Source organism: Sphaerodactylus townsendi, linkage group LG04, assembly GCF_021028975.2.
Source record: "Sphaerodactylus townsendi isolate TG3544 linkage group LG04, MPM_Stown_v2.3, whole genome shotgun sequence".
Lineage (NCBI taxonomy): Eukaryota > Metazoa > Chordata > Lepidosauria > Squamata > Sphaerodactylidae > Sphaerodactylus > Sphaerodactylus townsendi.
In genome coordinates this window covers 40,661,451-40,684,731 of record NC_059428.1, presented here as the reverse complement: position 1 = coordinate 40,684,731, position 23,281 = coordinate 40,661,451, and the positions used below count along the sequence as shown (strand labels likewise).

The 23,281-nt window shown below is 39.3% G+C and overlaps 1 protein-coding gene across 1 annotated transcript; it reads left to right on the top strand.

Annotated features, from left to right (window-relative positions):
• Positions 1-557: 557 nt before the first annotated feature.
• Positions 558-18,380, top strand: SFT2D2 (SFT2 domain containing 2). The gene is made up of 9 exons (XM_048494802.1): positions 558-786; positions 3,700-3,786; positions 7,531-7,616; positions 10,824-10,905; positions 11,452-11,487; positions 11,571-11,629; positions 12,782-12,811; positions 13,163-13,205; positions 14,522-18,380. The coding sequence occupies exons 1-8, from the start codon at positions 724-726 to the stop codon at positions 13,200-13,202; spliced, it is 483 nt and encodes a 160-aa protein (XP_048350759.1). The 5' UTR covers positions 558-723; the 3' UTR covers positions 13,203-13,205; positions 14,522-18,380.
• Positions 18,381-23,281: the final 4,901 nt, after the last annotated feature.

Sequence of the window (23,281 nt, the reverse complement as noted above, 5' to 3'; positions counted from 1 at the left end):
AGCCTGGATCAAAGATCTTCTTTCCTGAGTTCTTTCTAGCCTTTGAAACTTCCAAATCTCTGATCTCTGCTTGCGGGTGTGTGTGTGTGGGGGGGGGGGGGGGCTTGATCCATCCCAAAGTCTTTTGCTATCTCTATTATAATAGCTTTTCTAAAACCCGGTGGCTAAGATGAGGCCGGCAAGCTATTGAACTCACTTCCCCCATTCCTCCTCCCCAGAGGGAAAAAATGGTTAAGTTTCCTTAGAGTCAGATCAGCTATAACTGCCACCCAGGAGCTAGTGCGTTTGTGATGTCCACGTCCTGCCACAAAACTCTAATCCTGCCTGAGTTCCCGGTGTGCAAAGATAGCACATCGGGATCTGTGATTAGGAAGCCAACGCTGCAGTGCCCTTTAAACAAAAGCCCTGCAATAGGAACGGAGCGCATCTTCTGCATCGCTATTACCAGCACCAACCTCTTCTCTTTAAAAGGCTAACAACAGCACCGGGGCTCCTGTTTCAATCAGTCTGACTGAGCTGGAGGTTGAGAGCTTGCAGGACAAAGCCATGAAACGCTCTCCCAACACCAAGCGACGGATAAAGGATTCGGCATTAGGACGTGGAGCTGCTGGGAGTTGTAGTCTTCAGAGGAAATGGGCGGGTTGATCAGGAGACGTCCGTCTCGAGACCGCGTCGCGGTAGGTGGAACCCGGAGGCGCACAACAAGTGTCTGGGCTGCGCGCAATGGACAAGCTGAAACGGGTTCTAAGCGGGCAGGACGCGGAAGAGCCGAGTCCCCTGGCAGAGGTAAGGGTCTCTTGAGTGGGGTCTGAGCAGGACACCTGTGCCTCTCCCTTCAGATGGATCTGGGCTTTGCGCCGCCGTCTTGTAGGTGAGCGTCTCTCCTGCTGCTTCCTTGTTTAACTCCCGTATCGTTTCAAGTCGAGCTTCCTTGTGCTTTCCAAACAGGGTCCCTTTCCTGTCTGCCAGCCCCACCCCTTCTCACCCCAAGCCCTTTCCACCCTTCTTTTTCCTGCCCTCCCCGCTCCCGACATTCCCCACCCTTGTTGCTTGAGCTCTGGTAGTCAACTTGCCACCAGTTTCTGTGTATTTAACTGCTCGTATTTATGTGAAATATATTTGCAATCGTTAAAACAGCCAGTGCAGAACCCCCCAAATAATAGCCCGACCAGAATTTCTTTCCTTTGTCTGGACTCAAACTGCCCAAAAAACTTTGGGAAAGATGCTGCTTTTCTGTTTTAACCACTTATTTCGTTCCAAGCTAGAAGCCCCAGGCGCCGTATAGGAGACCCAACAGCATATTGTTAGTGGGGAAGTAGTGCTAGTGGCCTCTGCCAGTGTCCCAGTAAAATAGATGGATATTAAAAATGGTGCAACACTGAAAGATATAAGGTGGAAAGGAAAGTGTATTGTCATTGCTTACTGCCAAATTGACTCTGGGCAGAATTTCGTGGCCACTTTCTTAGAATACATTTAGTGCATATTAAAACGAGTGATTCTGGCATTCCGACATTCATTGTTACCTTAAATAGCATTCATTGTTACTTTAAATAGCACATTCACTGATATAAGTATCAGTTGATCAATCGCTGTTACAAAGTAAAGCTGCTTTGGTTTCGTGATTGCCTCCTACAGGAAAAGAAAAAAGTCTGACCTTCTAACAAAGAATCGCTGCTTTGTTTATGACATTTAAAAATTCTTCATCTCGGCACCATGGACTGAAAGTATTTTTGTGATGGCTGCCTATAGCACAACAAAAATATTGCAGTTACAAATATATTTGTGATTTTTTTCAGCTGTTACATTAAATGATATTAATGATATAGTTTGAATAAATGATTGACTTAATTAAAGATGGTTTTTTTTAAAAAAAAGATGGAATGGGGATAAGTACTTATTGCTAAGTACATAGGAACAATCCTGGATTGGGTTGAATTTTTCCTTCTTGTTAAGCGCTGAATCTTCATTTGGAGGGAAGACTTTTCCTCCATTGGAAGGTTCTTCATATAATGCAAGGAAACCACTGGGTTTATCCATCTGGATTTTATATTTAGAGCTACTGCCACTATTTCCTTTTATTGAACAGCTATAGACCTTATTTGTTTGTTTAATTTATGTGATAGCTTTCTCCCTAGTGGGGACCCAAAATGGCTTACACTGTTCGCGTCTCCTATTTTATCCGCACAGTAACCCTGTAAGGTATGTGAGACTGAGAGTTTATGGCTTGTCCAAAGTCACACAGTGAGAATCCATGGTAGAGTTGGGCTTCAAACCTGTGGTCTCCCAAATCGTTGTTAAAATTCCAGCACTAGCTTTCCTCTATGGTAAAGCCATGAACTTTAAGGAAAGTTTTTAAAAAATTAAGCAACAGTTCAAAGAATGGTGAGAAAGGAGGGCTAGCTGTACTGCTTTTTGAAACTCTTTTTAAAAGGCTTGGGAGGAAAGACAGAGGATGTAAAAGTTCACAAGCTGGGCTTTTTTGTGTTATCGCTATTATCAGCACCAACCTCTTCTCTTTAAAAGGCTAATAACGCTGGGACTCCTCAAAGGCATGCCTTTGACATAAAATATTACATCGTTGTGGTTGGAAAAAATATATCCCTGCAGTGGAATTACCACTTTAGGAAGTATTACTGGAAAAGCTGCATGATATTAATCTCCAAAGAATTGTTTCGTTTTACATAATTATGAGCCTAGCAACAGGAAAAGTTGTGGGATACTTATTATGTGGTGTTAAACTTTGGTTTAATTATTCTGCTCTATCTCCCAATCCAATCTTTACTTGAAGTAATACATTCTTTGGGTTTTAGAGATTGTATAACTGACTTTAAAGTCCCCTTTAATATTTTCAGATGTTCACTGCTTTTGCTGGTGTTTTAGAACAATAGTTAAAACGATGCAAATTTGTTAAAGGATTAGTGTTTTACAAAACAGTTGTACTTGGAAAGCATACTAAGACTTCCAAGTACTTTTAGAACATCTTCATTTAATTATTTCTGTCTAACTCACCTTCCATTTCAGTCCTGCTGAGCTTCAGCAAGGTTACAGTATTTATTACTTTTATTTATATTATTGAAATATTTATGTCCCGCATGTCTTGGAAATTATGTTTGATTCTATTCTACACAAAAAAAGGGTCTACAATAGTGTGGGCACTTTGGTTGACTGAATCCTGTTAGGGAAACCTTGACACAAAGCTTTCAACTTTGATAAAGCAAGTAAGATGGAAGGTAGCTAAATAATATAATGAAGCACAGCTAATATGCAGGGAAGCTTGAGAATTGCTTTCTGTGAATATTAGAAAAGAAAATGCTGTAGTTGAGTGTATTGATGGTCAAAATAAAATGTTGGAGAAAAAAATAACTGATGTGCATGTTTAAAAACTCAGTTTCTAAAATGGCTGGAAGAATAGAGGTGGTGAGGTACAATTTCTTTGGCATTAGAAACATGTTCATGTGTGATGACCTTCATGTAAACAATTGTACAAAAATGTTCTTGATTCAGTAACATTTATTTCACAATGGTAATTTACTTAAGTTAGAAACATGGGTCATTCTTTTCGTAATAGACCATAGGATATTGTATACATTTCCTTTATTTTCTGCTGCTTTAACTTCTAAGATCTATGTGGGCTTACCATCTGCTTGCCTTAAAATGTTGTGCTTATAGTTTTAATGAAGGTCTTTTTAAATCTTGCAGGTGGTTGATGCAAGTTCTCTAAGCTGGAGCACAAGATTGAAAGGTTTCATAGCTTGTTTTGCTATAGGAGTTCTCTGCTCGATTTTGGTAAGACTTCTATCTTTCTTCTATCAGCTTGTGTAAGGTAAAGGTTAGATGTTTGACTTCTTTCATTTTTAACTGTCCAGCAAGCTATTTACAGTCATTTGTTTGCCATTCTTCTTGATTGTATTCCAGCTACACATCAAGATTGGGTCTGTGTGGGTAATTTTTTAAAAAAATTAGTATGTAATCCGGGGATTTATCTGTTCTCTTTTGGACTGGTGACAGGAAAGTCTAAATGCAATTTCTCTAATCTCAGGCCTTCTGAAACAGGAGTATGAGAAGGCTGCATATAATACAACATCAGAACAACAGATAACACAGACAGAAGAGGGACTTGACCATCCACTGATAAATTAGAATGTTGAAGAACTAATTATCACATTAAACCTGACTATTCTCTTTCTACATACAGCTGTGCTGAATGCTTTAGGAAGGGACAGCCAATAAGTGTATGGTTTTTTCTGTATGTGTTATTTCGTTAGTTGTGTGTTTGTATTGTGTCTTTCCCCCCTTCTTTTGTGCACATGTTTTGCTCCCTGTAGAGGTCGCTTTGATTTTTTCAATGATTTTTTTCTGGGTTTTCTCTGAGTATTATGAAAGTGCTTGTAAAAAACCAAAGATCAAAGTGACCACTAGTGAGAGCAAAACACATGTGGAAAAGGGGAAAAAAAGACAAAGCAGTGTGGGCACACAACAGATGAAATAACACATGTGGAAAACCCCGAGTCATCCTTTCCTTTTTATTTTTTAAAATTTTTTGGCATGGCAGACCTTTCTATATGGGCAGGATAAATGAGTTTGCTTCCTGTCATTGCTTGGGCTGATGGATGTTGACAGATCTGATATTCATAATTTGCAGTACATAAAGATGCATTAAAACTTCTAGAAGTTGCAGCACAAATTGATATATGTACTTTGGAGCGATGCGCACCTTTCTCCATCTTTTATAATGCTAGTGGCAGACAAATTGAACACTTATTGTCCATTGTCTTTCTCCGCCTAATATTTTCAGCTGGGCTTAGCAATTTTTTGCCCTGACCTAGATAGCACAGGCTAGCCCCCTCTCATCATGTCTTAAAAGCTAAGTAGGGTCAGCCTGGTATCTACTTGGAGGGAGACTAGCAAGGAAATCTAGGACTGCTGCCAGAGACGGACAATGACATCTGTACATCTCTTGGCTTGAAAACCCTACAGGGTTGCCATGTTAACTGCAGTTTGACAGTCCCGTCCCCCCTCCACACACAAATCAGAGTGTCAGTGTGTGTGCAAATGTGACACTTTGAAAGGGAAATGATCCCATAATATCACTGGGAGACAACTGTGAAGAGGGTAACCATTTTGCTTGTATATTTCCAAGTCCAAAGAGGCTCCATTTTGATTATTGGAAAAGCTTATAAAAATCTTGTTTTCTGTCTCATTTTTCTCATAGTTTAGAAGTAGGTGTTTATAGAGAGAGGGGCTGTACCATCACCAAGGTCAGATTCCTCATTAGGGGCATGGAGTCAACTCCAATTCTTTTCAGCTGGATCCAACTGGTCAGCTAAAACCCTAATTGCAAGACTCAAAAGGGTGGGGGGGGGGAGATTTGCTCACCTAACTTGATACCTGTTCTCACAAACTTGATAACTGATTGGTTAATTGGTAACTATTTGGTGTGGCCAGTTTATGCCACAAATTAGTTTCATCTGAGTTAGTAGCCATCTTTTCTTTGTCTGTCTTTGCCTCTATCTTGTTTGAAGAATTTTGCTTGTGCACTGAGGACTTCTGTTAGATGTTCTAGCCGGTATTTCTTTTATTTGGTAAATGTACTACATTGTTTTAATGTGTGTTTGAAAATTCACCTTATGAGTTTGTATTCACTGCCTCTTTTTTAAAGCCACTATCTTACAACCTTTCTTTTAAGCAGAAAATACAAAATAAAATTTGTTTTGTGTCTGAGCACTAGTTTAGAGCCCAGGGCTTGGCATTGCTACCAACCCAAAGGCCTGGACGGGTCTTTGACAACAACCAGTCATTACAGCATACAGTCAGTTTTGGTTAAGAAGAATGGTGTTCTTGTCACTCAGTTTTTAAAAGGAAGATTATGTGTTATGTGCTGTTAAGTCGCTTCTGCCTTATGGCAAATGTATAATTTAATGATCTCCAAAACCTCCTACCATTAACAGGCTTGCTCAGGTCTCCCAAATTGAGGACAGGGTTTCCTTTAGTAAATCACTCCATCCCGTGTTGGGTCTTCCTCTTTTCCTGCTGCTTTCAACTTTTTCTAAGATTATTGTTTTCTATCTCTTTGTAATGAGACTCAAGTACAATAGTCTCACTTTAGTTATTTTAGCTTCTAGGGAAAGTGTAAGCTTGGTTTGATCTAGCAGGTTGTACCATACATATATGAACAGATAGTGGCTAACGTTACTCCATAGCAGACTTGATTAAATTATGTATTTCTAATTGCACCCTTATTCTTATTGAACTGCTTACAACCCAATCGGGGGGGGGGGGGGGCTGAAGTGATTCTTGGAGGTGGTGTTGGGCTGCACTGGCAGATTTGCTATCCCCAGGGCACTTACCCCACCAGAAGGACAAATCGTACCCTCCTTGCACAGCTAGAAAGCCCTCTGGAGGTGACAAGATGTTGTTGCGGCATCACCAATCCCTAGCTGCCCAGGGCTCTGGATTGGGCTGTTGTTCTGTTAGTCTTTATTTTAAAATATTCACCTTTTCTCTGACACTTGTATACCGTAGTCTTTAAAGCAGTCTGTTGATACCTTGTGTAACTGGAGTTCGTAAGCAAGTTTTTTTTTCATTTCACCATATTGTTCCTGAACATTTAATACTTCCATGATTCTCCATATACAATTTCTTTGGCAGTAGTGGATTTTTAGAATTTTGGTATTTTACAGATTTTGCATTTATTACTATTTAAATTGTTCTCTTTCTGTGTGTACAGCTTTCTGTTCTTCCACATCCGTATGAACAGAGAACAGTTAAAAATGCAACTAGATTTCCGATGTTTTGAAATATGTTGACTTGTTTCTAACAGTTTATGTTTCTTTTTCTTTTTAAAATCTGTTTAAAGCTAGGGTTTAGGGGTCTTAATGTGGGAAACTCAAGTCCAGATTCCCTTTAGCTCTGAAGTTCATTGGTCACCTGTAGCAAGTTAGTTTAATCTCTAACAGCTGTGATGTGAGGCCAAAACACTCTTCTAATATCTATGGAGAAAGCTGGCTTCATTGCATATGTCATTAGTAGTATTTTAAAAAAACAACTTGAGTTGATTTGTTGAAAAAAAACTTTAGTTGGTTTGCTAAACTGTAGCTTTCATTGAAGTTTCTTTATTAATAACGTCAGCATAACCTGTCACTAATTGACATTACAGCAGAGTCGTGCTTACGTTTTGTTAGGGCTGGATCCCACAGATCTGTTCTCCTATGGGTGGTGCTTTGACACAAAGATCTTTCTACTGATCCCACAGATTCTAATACCAGAGGATCCTTCTGGACATGCTGCTAGTAAGAGAACAGATACGTGTGATTCAACCCAGTGTTCCCTGTCCGGTGAAACCTGGATTTGCAGTATTAGTTTATACATTTGTAGGCTGATGAATGATTTTGTATGAGAGAAGAATGCTGGTTTATCACAATGTTTTATGCTCCATTAAGTAGTTTTTGAAAGAATGAGAATTCATGTTTAATAGCTCTAGTTACAGATGCTTTGTTTTATAGTCTTTTTTCATCTTATCTTCCTCTCAAGGGTACTTGCCTGCTATGGGTGCCCAGGAAAGGACTTGTATTGTTTGTAACATTTTACACTATTGGAAATATCTCATCCCTTGGAAGGTAATCACTTTTTCTGTTAAAAATTATAGTAAATTTTATTAATGAACTTAGTGAAATGTCGATTCTTGCAACGTACAATCTTTTTTCCTGTTGTAGTTAAATCTGGAATAGTTGACATTGAAGTAAGGTATCATTTTTGTGCGTTTCAGTTAATCTTCAATTTGGGAAGTAATTTAACCATGGTCTACTAAGACTCCCAGATCTCTTTCACATGTACTGCTGTCAAGCCAGGTGTCACCCATCCTATGTGCATTTCATTTTTTCTGCCTGAGTGTAGAATCTTACATTTATCTCTGTTGAAATTCACTGTGTTAGTTTTGGCCCAGCTCTCTAATCTGTCCAGATAATTTTGAATCCTGCCCTTGTCCTCCAGGCTATTAGCTGCCCCTCCTAATTTGTTATCATATGCAAATTTAATTAATATGCCCTCTATTTCATTATCCAAGTCATTGATAAAAAATATTGAATAGTGCTGGGTCCAGGACAGAACTCTGTGGCACTCCACTACTCTCCAGGATGTTTCATTAACATGTTTAAAATAAAGGTGTGTTTATACTGCCATTGATACTGAAAATTTTGTTTCTTCAAAGACTACTCAAAGCCTCTTGTCTTCCTCTATCCAATTATTATTAATATATTGCTAATCATGGTAATTTCTCTTGGAAACAGTTGTAAGATTTTTATGTTAGATTTTTATGGCTAATCCATCTGTGCATGGGTGCAGCGGCCCTCCGCAGTGGTGGGACGCAGCCAGTGGTGGGATCCAAAAATTTTAATAACAGGTTCCGATGGTGGTGGGATTCAAACAGTGGCACTGCCGCACACACGCACCTCCAATCCCTATTGGGCAGGAAGGTTGCTTTAGTAATCCCTTCTCGGTACTCAGAAAAAATTAGTAACCACTTCTAGAGAAGTGGTGAGAACTGGTTGGATCCCACCTCTGGACGCAGTGCTGAGTGCCGCGCCAGTGTCTCTGTGCTGCTGCCAGCATAGCAGGGTTAGTCCAAGGGCGGGTGGCTGGGGGAGGAGCCAATGCTGGTCAGTTTCCTTCTGGCCATTGGCCCTATTATGCTGGTGGCCAGGACTTTGGACTTATATCACCTATGGGGTGGCTTAAGTCTGTTAAGCCCAATGTGGGCATTCTGGCAGGTAGGTTTTTACATGTTTGTAGCCTTACCACACCACCTTGGGAGCGGCAGGCTGGTGCAGTAATAGCCAGGTGCCTGGCCTGTTGCATGGAGTTGCCCATTACTCTGTGGCTTGGGAGGCTTCTGAAACCTGCTGTGGTCCCAGTGATAAAAGAATTGGAACCAAATATACAGACTACAGTGCTTAGTTATGCTTGATGTTACTACATTGTTGCAGCTAGAAAGAATAGTTATGGTATTCTTATCTGTGGAAATAGGAAACAACGAGCAGTATTACATGACCAAAGACAAAATGTTACCAGTGCTATTATTTTTTTTCTTAGAGGTGGCCAGTGAACACCTGGTTCTCAATTTGAGCACTGCCTTGGCTATATTTTCTTAATAGACTTCCTGACTTAAAGGCCCTTCTGTACATGCCCTGCCTGTAGGAGCGAGAAGTGGCCTTTTCTGCTATGATACCTTGCTTGTGGAATTTCCCTTCATATTTGTTTCATTGGCACCTAATCTTCATTTTAGACATATAAACCTTGGTTGATCATTCCTAGCTGTTTTATGGGATTTGTTATTATTTTAATCTATTTTAATTGTATGTTTATTTTGAATGATGGTTCCCCAATCCCCAGTTGTATGAAATTTATATACTGTATATACTGGCGTATAAGACTACTTTTGAACCCTGGGAAATCATCTGTAAAGTCTGGGGTCGTCTTATACGCCAGGTACTGAGTGGGTGGTACTGAGCAGGTGGTACTCTATATTTTAACTGGAAAAGTTGGGGGGTTGTCTTATACCCCTAGTCGTCTTATACGCCGGTATATACGGTAGATTTATTCTGACTCAGCCTAGGAAGCTGAGAAACTGAAAAAGTCTTTATTAGTATATGTTTGAATATGGCACACGAGAGACTGATATGAATTCTCAACACATAAATTGTTTTATTTTTCTCTTGTGGAGAAAGGGACAAGTCAGACTATTAGAAGTTTTACATTTAAACTTGGCAGGTGAAAAGATAATAGGAATGAGGGAAACTTTGTATAGCTTTATGCAGTCAATAGTTTGTCACAAGAATGTAGCTCAGACCCGGGCATTATATGGCCCGCGGGCCACATCCGGCCCGCCGGATGACCCTGACTGGCCCCCCTGCCTTGCTGGGGAGTGAGGCGTCTTTGAAAGACCCGCAGAAGCCGGTTGCCTTGGCTGCCGGCTTCTGCGGGGCTTTCAAAAGCGCCTCGCCCCCCTGCCTTTTGGCCCGGCCCTCCACAATATTTTCTGTTTCTTATGCGGCCCCATGGAAAAAATAATTGCCCACCTCTGATGTAGCTGTTCTATTGACAGGTATATGTAATGGTTGAGAGAGATCACTTTGCTGTCTCTCCTTTGATAAAACAGACTTAAACTTATTTGACACAAAATTTCTAACGTTTGTAGAATCAGGAACAGGTTTCAATTTTCCTTCTTTAACACTTGAAATGAATCACCCCCTTTTCTTAGGAGCTATTTCCCTCAGAGAAGGACAATCAGTTTCACTTCCCTAACTCAAAATCTTCCTCCATCCTACACTAATTTTCCTCCATCACTCCCAACTGCTAAACTCTGATTCTCACACTCCCCCAGGTCAACAGTGGAATTATTTTTGAACCCCTTGTCAAGGTTCCCAGACCGGTATAAGGTATCTGCAGCCATCTGTCACAGATACCTTGAAAACCATGTTTTGAGATGGATATGATTTTTTTGAAAGGTGTAAATAAAAATAAATGAAGTAGACTTAGGGAAAACTGTATTAGGAAATTATTGTTCTTCTATGCAGTATTTCAAACTTTCCTTGAAGTGCACAGTATTATCTTGGGAATCAATATGTGTTATAGTTCCTCTAGTATATTTACAATGCAATCCTGTGCAGAGTAATTTGAGTTAAGTCCATTGAAATTAGTGGACTGCATAAAATTGCCCAATTACTGTATTGTGTTGCTTTAAACTTGAGTCATATACAGATATTGACCCTTTTGGCTGCCTACAGATGTGTTAAGATATTTCTGATAAGGTATTTTTCTTGTTACAGCACCATCTTCCTTATGGGGCCTATGAGGCAATTGAAAAGAATGTTTGAACCAACCCGTTTGATAGCTACTATAGTCATGCTCGTAAGTCATGAAGTTAATTTTTAAAAGCTTATATGTGGGTTGGAATGGGCTTCAGCGTAATGTTAAAGATTTTGCTTAAACTCTCCTAATTGAAGCAACTTTTGGATGTTTTCCATGTCATCTTGAAGAAGTTAGTAGATCGTGTATAAAAAATAGGTATATTATTGAATGAAAGGAGCAAGGTTTCCACCATCTGGTTAACGTAGGAAAGGGCAACTAGAATATACTATTTTTTAGAGGTTGTTGAGTGTAAAAACATATCCTACCATTGCATCTGTGTGTAGGTGTGCTATTAGAATGCTTATCACTATTTAACTGCTAGTTAAATTATATAGACAAAAAGTGTAGAAGACATTGGATTAGACCAATAGCCTTAAATAAAAGTATCTTGTGTGAGTGGGTTAAGTATTATAAAAACATTTAAAAAATGTTAACAGTTCTTACATTACCTTAAATAAACTGTTCCCTACTTTTAAACAGGAATACATTAATGGTCAGTTGACATAGTATCTCCCTTCATAGATTTTTTTCTCTCTTCTCCTCTAGTTGTGTTTCACCTTGACTTTGTGTTCAGTTTTCTGGGTGAGTGCTTGAATTGATAGCCATTTAATAAAATACATAATAATTTGGTTTTGCCTAATTGGGATTATTTCTTCCTCTTTCAGTGGCACAACAAAGGACTTGCTCTTATCTTCTGTGTGTTGCAGTTTTTTGCCTTAGCGTGGTAGGCAACATTCCCATATCTTTGTTTGTATTCACCCTGAACTGCTAAGTTTTAGAATAAATCAGCTAGTTCTATAGGATTGTTGGAGGCTGTTGAAGACACTTATAACAGGGAAGACAGTTTTTTGGGTAGGGGAAGGTTAGAAAATGGGGGAGGGTTAAAAAATGAGGCTTGAGGGGGGGTGGGAAGCTGAAGGTTAGGGTGGGGGTGGGGGAGGAAGGGAATGGCCCACAGAGCTGCTCCGTGGGCCTGGGCTTCCTCGTGGGGGTGGGGAAGGGCCCGCGGAGCTGCTCTGCAGGCCTAGACTTCCTTGCGGGGGTGGGAGGGAGGCAGAAAAGGGCCCACGGGCTTGCTGGGGGGAGGGGGAGGCCAGGAGGATTTGTGGGAGTTGGGGGGAAGGCAGGGCGGGTTTGCCTGGCAGGGTGCTGCACGGGGCTCTCCAGATGGGGGCGGTAGGTGGAGAGCAGGGCCTGGCAGGGGGCAGGGCGTGCTGAGCCTTACCTTTTTCCTCGCTTGCGCGCTGCCTACCACCGAGCTAAGCCAAGCACCTCAAACTGAGGAGGACAGCCGGGGGGAAGGAGGAGGGGTGTGGGGGCGATTTTCCACCCTCTCCACATGACTGAAAGGTGGCCGCCTGGGGCATTTGTCCCCAGATGTCCCCGAGGAAGCTCCGCCTCTGGAGGCAGGAACATACACACAGGTTCCAATTTTACTTCTTTTTAACACTTGATAGAAATCACTTTTCCTGGGAGCTATTTCCCTCAGGGAAGGACTACCACTTTCACTTCCCTGTTTCAGGATCCTCCTCAATCCTCCTCTCCTCCTTCACTCACCCCACCTTCCTTCCTGACTTATATTCTCAACTGCCACTCTCTTAGGTCAATAGTAGAATTTTTTTTCAACCCCCTGTCTACCAGGGTTCTCTTGACTGGTCTAAGACATCTTAAGCTAACTGTTCATCACAGCAGCCTATTCGCTTCTAGTGTTTTGCTGTAACTTTCAACTATTGACTGCTAGCACCTGCCAAGTTCTACAGTTCATAATTGGTGGGCTGTATTTGTGTTGAGTTCATGTTAGATCTCCTGTATGTGTTATGCAGGAAGAAAAGTGTGTATTCTGTTCTTGCTAATGCATTTTTTCCATTTCATTTAGGTATAGCATTTCCTATATACCATTTGCAAGGTAATCTTGATTTCTTCGATTGGCTTCAGAAGTTGCCTAGTTCATAAAATCAGCCTTGAAGAATTTCCTCTGTGGCTTAACAGATGAGCCCAGTTTTAATGAAGTACCACAGTGTTAAATTTAGAACTTACATGAGATCATTATATACTGTAATAATGGGACCTAAAATTTTGTCCTTGTAAGGCTGGAATAACAGTAGGTTATTCCAATATAATATTATAGAAAATGTGGAGGACTTGTTGTAACATGATGTTTGTGTGGTAAATAAGCTTGCCAGGATGTCTGAATGCCTTCATGTGGTTAATATAAATATTTAAAGAATAATACCCTTATATTTTGTTTTTCCCTCAGGGATGCTGTGAAGAAATGTTTTGCTGCGTGCCTCTCATAATAGGTGAACCAACAGACTGGCAAATGCTGGTCATTTTTCTTTAATGTGCCCATACTTTGTTGTATTTCCCACCTGTACCTTCATTAATTATTCCTGAATAAAGGTCTGGAAGGTGGGATCACTCAGGGAAACAAAACAAAGGCCATTGATGCATGTGTGGTCTCCTTTGCTTTGAGCATACATTCCATTCAGGTCTGATTCTCAGTTATGCACATATTTTCCCTCTCCAGTACTCACAGCACTTCCAGATCTGAAAGTCCCCACAGTTTCCAAAACCTCTTTAAGTGCAACTTTTTTTTCTCCATTCATAGGGAATGCAAAGGGGGTCCATATGCATTAGCATTTCCTTGGGATTTCTCACTCTTTCCCTCATTTCCCCACCCACCCCACAGTAATTCCTCTTACTTTACCAGCTACCATTTTACTGTACCAGCCACCATTTCACTGGCTGGCTGGCTGGCTCTCTCGCTCTCTCTATCACTGGAGTGGTAAAGCTGGTGAAATTGATGAGATTGGCTTGCTCTTGCCTGCCTTCCCTTCCTCATATCTCCCCCCTCCCCTGCAAGCTGTTGCCACCTTCTTTCCTCCCTCTTTCCTCTCCCAAGCCTCCTACAAGCCTTCACTGCTGTTATTACTCAGCATTGCAAACCTTACCAATGATTCAAGAGACTACAACCATGCAGGACTGAGCTTAATCAGGCTGTAAAGTTTGTTGGTTGGTTTGTTCCTGAGTAGGTGCATCTAGAGGTGCAGACTTCCATCCCTCCAGCCCCCAGCCTAGTCAGGTGGCTTCTTTCGAAACTGATTTGTGGGTGCCCGCAGAGTATTCTGAAGAGCTGTCTGCCCAGTGAACTACTGATAGACTAGACAGCTCCAAAACAGATGAGCAAACCACCACCAACTAAAACTGTAGACAACCTCCCAAAATGCATGGCCACAAAAAGACGGTGAGGGGAGGGGTGGATTGCTGTACCAGCCTGGATGTAGATATTTTGCAGGAGGTTAGCACCAAATCTGAACAAAAAGATATGGGGAAACCCCACTTCAAAACAAAGATGGCTTCTCAGCTGCGCGGTAAGTAATTCATGCATACAAGGCCAAAGTCTTTACCTGCTGGCAGAAGATGGCAACAGAAGGGGACAGACAAATATTTTGCAGCCTGTATTTTGTAGTACTTACATTCTGTATTTCAAAACCACATGCCACATTATCTAGAAGAATGGCTGATGTATTTTTATGTGTATCTTAGAAAAGGAAAAGTGTAAACATCTGTTATAATGGTTACCATTTCAAAAATAGATTTTACTGCTTTTGTGCAGGGAGGTGAGAAGTTTCATCTCTGTATAAGGCAGTGTCACACTGAGGATTGGAGGACCTGCACAACCATTATCACCTTGAAGTGACAGCACACGTTCTCCTAGAGGCAAATTACTTTGCTCGCTGATTAAACCGGTATGCCACAGAACAAAGCAACTATCTACTGACCCAAAGGATGTGGAATTTTGCTGAACCACGTTTTCGGGTGCATTTGGGCACAAAACCATTTTTTGAGTTAGGCAGTTCCAGTGAAATGTATTTGGTAATTCATAAGTAAATGAGGATTAAAATTACTGTTTCCTATTTCGACACATTTCTTTCTCTTAGGGGATAGCTTTCAAATGGGATTCTGGAACCTGAGCAAAAAGTATAGCGAATTTGGATAAGTTACCTTGTGGGTTTCTTATGTCTTGTCTTCAGGAATTCAGGATTTTGTCCTCCTGGTTGTTTTGCCTTCTAGAATTCCTTTTAATTGCACTAATATAAAGGAACTTGGTGAAACTAAATCACTACCTTCTTACAGAACAGCATTCATAGTTCCTTGTAGCTAGGATATTAATGCTGAGTCACTGTCCAATCAGCAATAGAAACAGTAACAAAGGGACCATAAATTGAAACCATTACCAAGTGCTCTTCAGTTTCTGTAAGCAAATTCCATTTGTAGGCTCTTAAAATTGCTGTCCTGTATCTGACTTTTTAAGCCCCATTTTCTATTAGAATGCTACCTTCTTCTTTGAAATTGGTAAATAGAATTGCTGTCAAACTATATGAAACTATATGAAAACCTCAATTCAAGCATGGCGAAGAACATCTCTTGGATTTTGGTTACAGACTGGAAATAACCCTAAGGGTTTCTTTTCAGAAGAGCCTTTTCCAGTTTATCCAACAATATTTGTCTTGTAATTCCATTGGCTGCATAGCCATTCGTTGCTGTGAGTTGGATGGGTGTTTTTTAGTTTCATTTTAATGAGACAACATCCTACAGTGACTAGAGCAAGCATCCAGGGATTGGAAGTTTTTGCCCCTTTCCTTTTCTTTATTTTGGATGCTGGCACATTGATTTAGTCTTGTGTAACAAGGCATTGCTAAGAAATCCTGTACAGTTTCTTAAGCGCATTTGTAATTAGTCTGTCTTTTGCTATTCTAATAATTTTTGAGGTTATGTTCTTGAGAAATCTTGTAAGATATAAATATTTATTTCCAAAAGAAAGCTGTTAAACCAATCTGTTAATGGTCGATTCCCTGCTTTAGATGCTCATGGGACTGTTTGTTTCTGTGAGCCTCACCCATGTGTGTATCTAAAGAGAAATTTTTTCCTGCAGTACTGAGGAGTAAAAGACCTAAAACCTCATACACACTAGATGTAATTTGTGTATCTGCATGGTTAGCTTCTCTTTGTAAGTTATCAGCTATTTGTAGTTAGACAATTTTGCAAGTTAACAAGGCAAGCTAATTATGTAAAATATATTCAGGAAGTACTTTAAGAAGAAAGGTTTCTCTGTTGTAGCTTTGTTGTCAATAAGCTATAGAAAGTAAAGTTTGTGGAAGTTTATAGTTCTCAGTTAATTTACATTAAGAAACTGGAAGACTACCCTTGTTCATGTATTCACTGCACGTAAATGACAGAAAACTCTTTTAAAAGATGTGTAGAGTACTGACAGTTGAAATGTGAATGCTTTTGTCTTCAGAATGCTTTTGTCTTCAGAATGATTACTACTTGTTGATGGCTATGCATTGCATTATGTGTAGATAAACATGAAAACTGAGAACATGGGCTTTATCCTACTGATTGGCTAACTGGGAAAAGCGTCACTGTTATCTAAGCTGAATGGTAGGCTAGAACTCATTGTATGTATAAAGTTGGCATGTCTTCACTACTCATATGTGAAGAGCCCTATGTATCATTTACACAAGATAATAACTGGTTGGGATCTTAAAAAATGGAATAGGGACTAAAGCAGGATATCAAGTAAGGTAATTATGATAATCACCATCTAGATTTTAATTGAACCATTAAATGCAGTACAAAAAGCAGAATCTACTATTACCATGCTGCAGTGATTAAGTGTATTGCAGAAGTATTTTCAGAGGTAAACCATTGCTATAACTCTAAATTATGCTATATTTATCGGTTATGTGAACAAATTGCAGTGAAAGATTTAAGTAAAATATGATTTTTAAAATTGGGGAAGCACCTAAATCTCTTCACATTTCTAAAACACCTCTAATCACTTCTGCAGCTTGCCTTTTAGTGTGAAAATACAGTCATTTCTTCAAAGAGTATTTGTGAAGAAAGACCTGTTCATGATGGGCACAAAACTTGTTTGGCTGAACTTGACACTAGACCCAAAGAAAGCAGAGTATGTGTAGAAATAATGTTCCTCTCTTTCTACTTCCAGTTCTCAAGTTTTAGCTGAATCCACATAACTTTGTTAATATTACAGCATAATAATGACAGTTTTTTCAAAAATACACAGGCTTTCCTCTCTGTAACAGTATGTTAATTCTAGGGGAAGAAAAAGAATTAATAATTTCACAAACTCAGCTATGAATAATCTGTATATTTTGTTTATAGGATGCAAAGGTCCTGGGTCAGTAGCTTAGGTATTGCACATTTAGCACATCATCACACAAGCCCACATTGCTGCCTTTTTCTAACTCACTTACACTCTTAAATATTGTATTATGTTAGGAGATGCACTTCAGATGTTTACACTGATGTTTTGGTAGGGACTTTTAAATCTAAAATCTGTCCTCCAGCCATGTAATTTTATAATTGTACTATTGCTAAATTTTCTTTATGTTGACTTTTTCAAATATTTTTTGAATTTAAATTTTGTTAAAGGTATTGGATTTGTATAATAGCATCTCTGACTTGTGACATTGTATCCCATTCCCCAATCCCCTCCCCAGTTTTCTGGCACAAATAACTTTTTAAAATGTGCGTTAAAAAGCAGGGCACTTGTTGCCATCTTGGGATTGTTGCATGGTTCAAATGCCAGCAGCCTTAACATGATCTCCGTGGTTGACATTTCTGTGTGCATTTGGCCTTAGTGTTTCTGAGAAAACATTTACTTACCATGACAGAGTAGCTCACCTGTAATAATTTTCCTTGCCCTGAGTTTATATTGCTGGTTTCTTTGACTCAGTAATCTTGGTGGCTTCTTGGTGAGTTTCATTGTAATGCTGTTTAAACTCAATCTTTATGAATATGTTGGTATCATTGCGTGAGGCTTTTCAGCCAATGAATAATAAGTGCCTCATGGCAGGTTCAGCTGCACATTAAGGAACATTTCTTTGGCAAATGCCTCTGGGGATTGTTTGATCTGATGACAGGGAACTTTCATCTTCTGTTCTGTTGCTGTTTGCTTGCTGCAAAAATTCACCCTGAGCTGCTTTTACCCCCAGTGTGGAAAGGAACAGGTACCTGAATGTTTCCCCAGCTGGGGTAAAAACATCAAGTGGAGGAAAGGGTTAAAGCCCCTGCTCCCCATACTGGCTCCCCCCTCCCTTTACCAAACTGTCCCAGAAGCTGGCATTTTCAAAAAGAGGAAAATAAAGAAGGAACAGTAGTTGATTCCTCAGATGACTTTTTTTCTTGGAAACAAAGAGTGCCTAAGTCACACAACATTAACAGTAACAAGAATTTTTAAAAATACGCTTGTGACTTTTAAAATCTCAAATGATGGATGATTTTTGTGCACTGATTTGCTATTGTACACTTTTTGTATTTGCCCTTTTTTGTTTTTCTTTCCTAGAAACTAACTGGTTTAAATACATTTGCTACAATATACGTTCTATAATAAAACTTGTTTCACAAGATGTGTATCATTTTCAATAAAGTTGACATTGGAATTACAAGAATGCTGACATGTGTGGTCAATACTGAGGCTATGAGTAATCTTTGGGCAATATTACACTAGTAGATAAAGTGTATGCTGTTTTTGGATAGGTACTAGAGAGAAGTTATACCCATACTTGTTTTGGCTTGAGCCCGAAAGTAAACAAAAGCCTTTTAACCTCAAGCAGTAGGTTTGGGTGCAGAAGGGACACTAGCCCAAGTACAAATCAAGTTTTGTAGCAGGGACGAAGATCTTGCTTATGGCCATTAACCATAAAAGTAAACTAGCCAGAAATAAAATAATTTACAGCAATATCACAGAGGGCCAAATAGCCTAGCTGCACTCAGTCCTAGGATCGTTAAATTTGACAGCAATGATAGTAGCCACATAAAAACAAACGGGAAACTCATTTTTTTACAAAATTTCTGATTTCTCTCTTGATGACAATTTATGTCACTGTTCTTTATTCAAAACAAGATTTTAGTATGTGCATTCTACAAAATGTTACATTGTTCAGTTCTGCCAGCAGGCATTGCTGTTGCTAGAAGGCAGTCATAGAATAAAATTTTAATTATTTCAGTTAATTGCTTTTTAGTTTTGAAATATGCCATATAAACAGGAGACCCTTAACATTAATAACCATAAAATAACTTCCAGCCCCTGCTAGTTCTAGTACAATGACAGATTAAAATCTTCACTCCATTTACCTATGATGAAAGACATTCTTTAACTGTCCTTACTGTGAATATGTAAAGTGAGTTGTAAAATAGTTTTTGTTCCTTTGGTATGTCCACTGATGTGACACAAATGTCAAGCCATAAAGTTCAGTAGTCCAATAGTCTACAATGAAGCACTGCTCAATTCATTATCCCATTTTAAATATCTGTTAAAGAATAATTTATATAAATTCATAGCGCAACTGTATTTAACATTGAGCCTTATTAAATGCAGGTGGTGATTGTAATTCTGCCAAATGCTTTATTAATATATTTGCTCAAGATATCAGAGTGTGTTAGTCAGAGGTGTTGTTTGGGTTACTCTTTAGGTGTTTAAACGTCAGCAAAAATTCTGGAAAACTAACAGCTGTTGACATACAGTGGGGGAAATGAAAGGTCTTTTCCTTCTTTGTCTGATATTTGATAGGTATGTTTTTCTGTCGTCGGGACTAATGCTGGTAAAAAAGAAGGAAATACTTGATCAAATGAAATCCATGGGAACCAAACTCATCCTGTCCAGCTCCCTGGTGCCGCATTTGAATGCACTCTTTTGCCTGTACATTTAGTTCTGAAAGACTGGGGAAATCAAATATCTAATTTGCCATGACACCCAATGCCAAGTCATAGTTAGGGAGGACAAAAAAGACAGCTGCTAGGTTGGTGTTTTTAATCAGGGTTTGACACCATGGGAGATTATAGGATTGTGAGTGATGTAGAAAAGATTAATTTTTTTTCATTACTTTTGCAGAGATCAGTTCCAACAAGAGCCAATTAGATGTGGTTCTAGTGGCAGAGATAGGTAGGCTGACTTTAAAAAAAAATGATGCACAGCATCTAGTAAGAAAGTACCTGTTAATAATACAAGAAGAGACCTAAATTTTCATGGATTTCAATGAAACCAAGAGAGGTGAGATTTCTTGTTTTTCTAAAATGATGGCATTGAATTTTGCTGAGGCTGCTTCTCATCCATCCACTTGTCAACAGATGTGTGCCCTTTTGGCTTGTGGAAATCAAAGATGTTCATAAGTGGTACTGATACCTGCACTTTCATAAACTGTATAAGATGTAGAACTTAGGCAGTTTGCCTTTGGCAGAAAGTGGAGCCACTCAATTCTCCAGACAGCGGTTGGCACAACAGTCTTTAATTGTGCAAACGACACAGTCAAGCCATCATGTTCCATAACAAAGTGGCTACAGAACCCAAGTGCTCATCCATACCATGACACACGAAATGTGTTATATACAACATTTAAAATGGAGATATAGTATTAAAATTAGAAAATATCCCTTTCACAAAAGTTGAAGGCATTTTTCTTTATGAGAGAAGTCAAGCTTTTTTCCATAGTTTGATGAGGAAAAAAATGATAAAGCCACTGGAGACCAGACATAGCTCATGGTCTATCATTTGGCCACTAAGGTCAAAGAAACACTCAAAATTAAAGCAGTAGAGGAGGTTTTTATGGTCATTACAATGATTTCAGATACATATCTCTCTAAACTGTAATGTATACTCTTAAGAGTGTCTTCTGTGAAGGAGTTTGGATTTATACCCTCCTTTCTCTCCTGTAAGGAGACTCAAAGGGGTTTACAAACTCCTTTCCCTTCCTTTTGCTACAATAGACACCTTGTGAAATAGATAGGGTTGAGAGAGTTCTGAATGAATTATGGCTAGCTCAGGGTCACCTAGCAGGAATGTAGCAGAGAGGAGACATCTGGTTCACCAGATAAGACCCTACCATGCATGTGGAGGAGTAGTGAATCAATCCCTGTTCTCCAGATTAGAATCCACCTGCGTTTACACCATGCTGGCTGTCTCCTACAGAGTGTGTCAAGCAATTGTCATTTAACACAACAGACTTGGAGTGAAATGTAGCTGGTACAGTGAAATATTAAATATGAATATTTGAATATCATCTGGAACAGCAGCTTGGGGAGGGATGAGAAAGTCACACTCTGTAGACGGAAATCATTCAATACAAAATCTTCAAAATAAGGGGTCTAAAACAGAATTCAAATGTTACCCATAATACATTGGTGGAAGGGACTGCCAAATCACAGCTGACTTAAGGAAAACCCATTGGGTTTTCAAGGCAAGAGAGAGGTCTGGAGATGTTTTGCCATTGCCTGCCTCTGCATGAGCTGAGAGAGTTCTGAGATAACTGTTACTGGTCACCCAGCAGCTTCTTGTGGAGGAGTGGAGAATCAAACCCAGTTCTCCAGATAAGAGTCTGCCTGCCACTCTTAACACTATGCCACACTGACTCTCCACCCACAATACATACTCTATTTCTGCATTTTCTAGGTCAATAGGATTGTCAACTGCTTAAAAGGATGTTAATAAAGGCTTAAAAGGATGTTATTTACTAGGTGATATTATTTACCTCCATGTCATGAGAGGTTTCAACTTTCCACACATTAAGCCGCTATTCAAATAAAAGAAATGTCTCAGTGCAAATTACAAAAAAGCATAAATGCAGCTTCATCAGCTTCAAGTGGAATGAAGAAGTCAGGGTACCTACTGGTTCAGCATCTTTATTATTTATTATTATTTAATTTGATTTAATATCCCACCCTTCCTAGCCAAAGCCAGGCTCAAGGCAGCTAACAAACATTGTCAAACAACATCTATAAAACAACATAAGAATTGAAAACATTCCATTTAAACCCTGATGGCGAATTAATAATTGATCCATTTGCTCATCTACTTTCCAATTCTACCCACTCTCATAGATCTTACTTGAGCTGACCAGTGGGGTGTAAATTACCAAAACTAATTTATCAAGATTCTGCAGCAGCCTTACTTATTGGTGCATTTGAATATTTCTGTTTTAGATGCTCTGCAAAAATATTGGAGGTCTTGCAGAGCCCTACTTTCTGCTGGTAATGAATTTAATTGATTTGTTTGTTTTATTGGATGGATTCTTGGGGTTGGGGATTACCAGGCAATTGCTATCACAGGACCGCAAGGAATAATTTATGTGATGGAATAAGTTATGTGATGCCAAGAAATTACATGATCACATCTCAGTGATGATTCTTAAAGGGATCCACAAGTGTAGTTAAATGTGTAAAGCTCAGAAAAAAATTGTTACAGGTTAAAAAAAAATTCTGACAGGGATCAGCTTGAGTGAAAAAAAAATCCACTTGGCTTACAACAAACAATCCAGATATGAGTATGAGAAAAAAAATGTTGAATTTAAAGTGGGTCAAAAATTTAAGTCAGATTCCTTAATATCGAAAGTAAAACTAGTTGTATGAGATAAGTGATACAACAGAAATTGCCACTGATTTAAATGAAAAACACATTTCTGTATGTAATTCCTGTTTCCAGTTCAATTGGGAACTCAGGGACTGCATAATTTACATTATAATAACTTCCTCACAAATTTCAGACAGAAAAAAGTCCCATTCTGCTGGCAATTAAAATTTTCATTTGCAGAAGGGGCAGTCAGGAGTGATTTTTGTGTTTGTGTGTGTGTGCTTGCCTCTGTTTTCCGAGAGATTCATTGCTGATATTTTGCACCTTGTCTGACTTAGGGGTGTGTGTGTGATGCATGCATGTCCAGTCCTTGTGTCTTTGTTTTCTTCTACTGCTCTGTTTGTCGGCTGGTTGGATATATAAAGACCATTTCTCTGGTTTGCCTGCATAGTCCATGTTAAGAAGCAACTGGGACTCATGGCCACAAAGCATCTGAAAGCCCTCCACATCCAATGAAATTGTATGACTGGCAGACACTGGGAAAAATGAGTACAAGACCTTTCAATAATTCTGTTCGGTGGGAAGACAGCCTGTCACTTACCTCACTATGAATGCTGGTCCACCATGTCTCTTTAGTATGTGTCTCCTACTTCCCGCTCTCTGGGAAATCCGAACTCAAAATGCCAAAATATAGGTCACATTGGAAGGCCTCTACTGCTAAATATTCTGTCTGAATTCAGAATAGTTATGATATTTAGATGTTTGATATTTACAAACCAGCTAGTTTTTGGATCACAAAAAAAACCTTATGTCTGTTCAGACCATTTCAGTTATCCCTTTGCCAATCTAAGTCTTGTACTCATGATCAATTTTTCAAACAACCTGTTTGCCATAATCAGAATGCAACCTGAGCAAGAAATAAAAGCACAGAACTATTGTGTGAACTGATGCTGAATTCTGAGCGCTACAGTAGTCAAAAAGTACTTTGAGAAAAGTAATTACACC

What these genes read in the sequence shown, in the direction of transcription:
- SFT2D2 (XM_048494802.1), top strand. Translation starts at nt 724, where the DNA reads ATGGACAAGCTGAAACGGGTTCTAAGCGGGCAGGACGCGGAAGAGCCG. An exon ending in AGCCGAGTCCCCTGGCAGAG is followed by an intron (nt 787 to 3,699) that starts GTAAGGGTCTCT and finishes TAAATCTTGCAG; the next exon opens with GTGGTTGATGCAAGTTCTCT. An exon ending in CTTTGTGTTCAGTTTTCTGG is followed by an intron (nt 11,488 to 11,570) that starts GTGAGTGCTTGA and finishes TTCCTCTTTCAG; the next exon opens with TGGCACAACAAAGGACTTGC.